The sequence below is a fragment of the Chaetura pelagica genome, unplaced genomic scaffold (assembly GCF_000747805.2).
Source record: "Chaetura pelagica isolate M959 unplaced genomic scaffold, ChaPel_1.0 scaffold50, whole genome shotgun sequence".
Classification (NCBI taxonomy): domain Eukaryota; kingdom Metazoa; phylum Chordata; class Aves; order Apodiformes; family Apodidae; genus Chaetura; species Chaetura pelagica.
Genome location: NW_009952366.1, coordinates 2,995,822 through 2,998,007, shown reverse-complemented (window position 1 = coordinate 2,998,007; position 2,186 = coordinate 2,995,822). Strand labels below are relative to the sequence as shown.

The 2,186-nt window shown below is 43.2% G+C and overlaps 1 protein-coding gene across 1 annotated transcript in view; it reads right to left on the bottom strand.

The window, feature by feature from the left end:
• Positions 1-746, bottom strand: part of NTS (neurotensin) — a 14,841-nt gene extending 14,095 nt beyond the window's left edge. Inside the window, exon 1 of the mRNA XM_010007998.1 lies at positions 703-746. Coding sequence (XP_010006300.1) covers positions 703-746 — 44 coding nt within the window. The remainder of the gene's footprint in view (positions 1-702) is intronic.
• Positions 747-2,186: the final 1,440 nt, after the last annotated feature.

Below are 2,186 nucleotides of genomic sequence, written 5' to 3'. Positions count from 1 at the left end.
CCCTACAGAGAGTGAAAAACATGAGAAGCGCGCACCGGTCACGGGCAGGGGTGTGAGACCGGGTACGGGCACGCGGGCTGGGACGGGGATACAGCCCTGGGCATGGGCAGGGGGGTTACATTGGGCAGAGGGAGCAGAAAAAAAAACCCAACCAAAATAACAAAACAAAACCCTAAGTCTGTGTGAGAGTGAGCGATAGAGAAAGATAACGGAAAAGTCTCTTCATAAAGATTTTTCGTAGATGCGCAAAAAGATTTAACACTCGGCACGGAGAGACCCCCTCTTACTTCTGAAGAGTTCTTGCCAGGAGGTCAAGACATTAATATGTACTTTTCCGTATTGATTTTTACAACAGATATCTTTCCACCGCAACGGCCAGCAAAGAGCAGCCTCCGTGAGCAGCATCCCGAGCTCCAGGCACAGGGAATCGCGCAGCGCGCCCGCGGGGGCAGGGGGCGGGGAAGGGGCAGCGGGGCGGCTCTGACGGGGGGGCCGCCGTGTGCCCGTCTCCCGCCCTGCCCTCCCCGCCTGCGCGGAGTTGGTGTCTGTTCCGGGCTCTCCTGAGCCGTGAAAACCACGGAAATTACTCGAGGTAGAGGGTAGGGCAGGCTGATCTTTAACCTGTGGGTATATAAACGTAAAGCTGAAGACTCGCGTCAGCCTCCACTGCGCTACTGCTTTTACTGTGATTTTTCTCAGAGACAAATGCTCCATCTGTTGAATGCAGATATTACGATGCGGAACATTTTGATCTCTGTGAATGCATTAGAGGACAGATACACATGCCACATACAGCAGAAACGCAGTCCCTTGGGTAATAGATTCTACTGGCGTGGATGTTCTCTTCATAAAGTTTCTTTAACATGCAAGGAGCACTGACGGGTGCTGCTTTTTTTCCCGTACTCTCTGTGCCTCTATTTGCGACGGAATAGATGCTGCAGAAACAGAAAACATTCAGATAAAAGTTTAACTTCATTCTTTCTTCCCTGAATCAACTTGAGCAGCACAGCAGAATTTAAATTTGAATGTTGTTTTGGTTTATGATCAAATAAATAAACATGAGTGCATTCCAGTGCTATTAGCTGTTTTAAGAACATCGACTTTTGTGTACAGTTGGGAGAGCATCTTGCTGACCTACTAAGGGAATTTAAAAATAAACAAAGCCCCCAGAACACGTTTAGCACATTGTGTATGACTGCACTGGTCTGCCAGAAAGTTTCAGCTCTCATCTGCCTTAGCTTGGAGGTTAGATTATACAGCCACTCAGACTCCCCTCTAGTCCTATTTTTTTTATTTCCATGATGCACAGTGACCAATCTGCAACTGATTTTACTCTGTGGGTGTTCTGCAGTTCAGAAAGCTCTATGAATGGGAATCACATTTCATAGATATTTTCTAGTGCCTACTTTATGTCACAGATTTCTTCAACAGTGTAATTGCCCATATTCTTATGTAACTGGCATTTATAGGAATGGAGTTTTATTTTTTCCTCAGGTAGAGAGTAGTTGCTGTTTTTCCTGACATTAAAATCTTTCATCACCTAATTGTTGTCTTTTTTCTTTTTTTTTTTTTTTTTTTTTTTTTTTTTTTTTTTTCATTCTGACATACTAATTGTTAGTGATTTCAAGAGGATGAGTCTGTGGTATGTGACAGACCTGGATCTTTTTTATCGTTCCTCTGGTTTTGCCTTTCCCCCCCCTCAGGAAAATGACAAGGCAGAAACTTCTGTGTTAAAAATCTTTGTTTTCTTATCACGTTGAATGCTCTCAACATACTATCTTCAAGTCCCCTGGATGAGGCACAACTGAGTTTGGACAATTATTTATTTATTTATTTTTCTCAGCAGAACTGAACTGTCTTCTATTTCTCAGATGCTCTTTCACTTTTTCTACCTCTTTCCTATATCTGTAGCTTCTACTGCTGCATTAGGTATTACACACTAGGAATTTTAACCCTTTCAACAGTTAATTCCCTAAGTCACCTTGGGTTCCCCAAGTCATCTTCATATCGTGTTTCTCCTAATGAGAAATGTGCTCCAGAGCTTTTATAAGAAAAAAAAAAATTCCTCTGCAGATCTGTCTCTCTCTCTCTCCCCCTCTTTCTTTTTACATATTCCTCAGCTAAAGAAAACATAGCTATTCATTAGTGTCAGTCAGCTTGGGAAACTCAGTTCATCTTTATTTGCC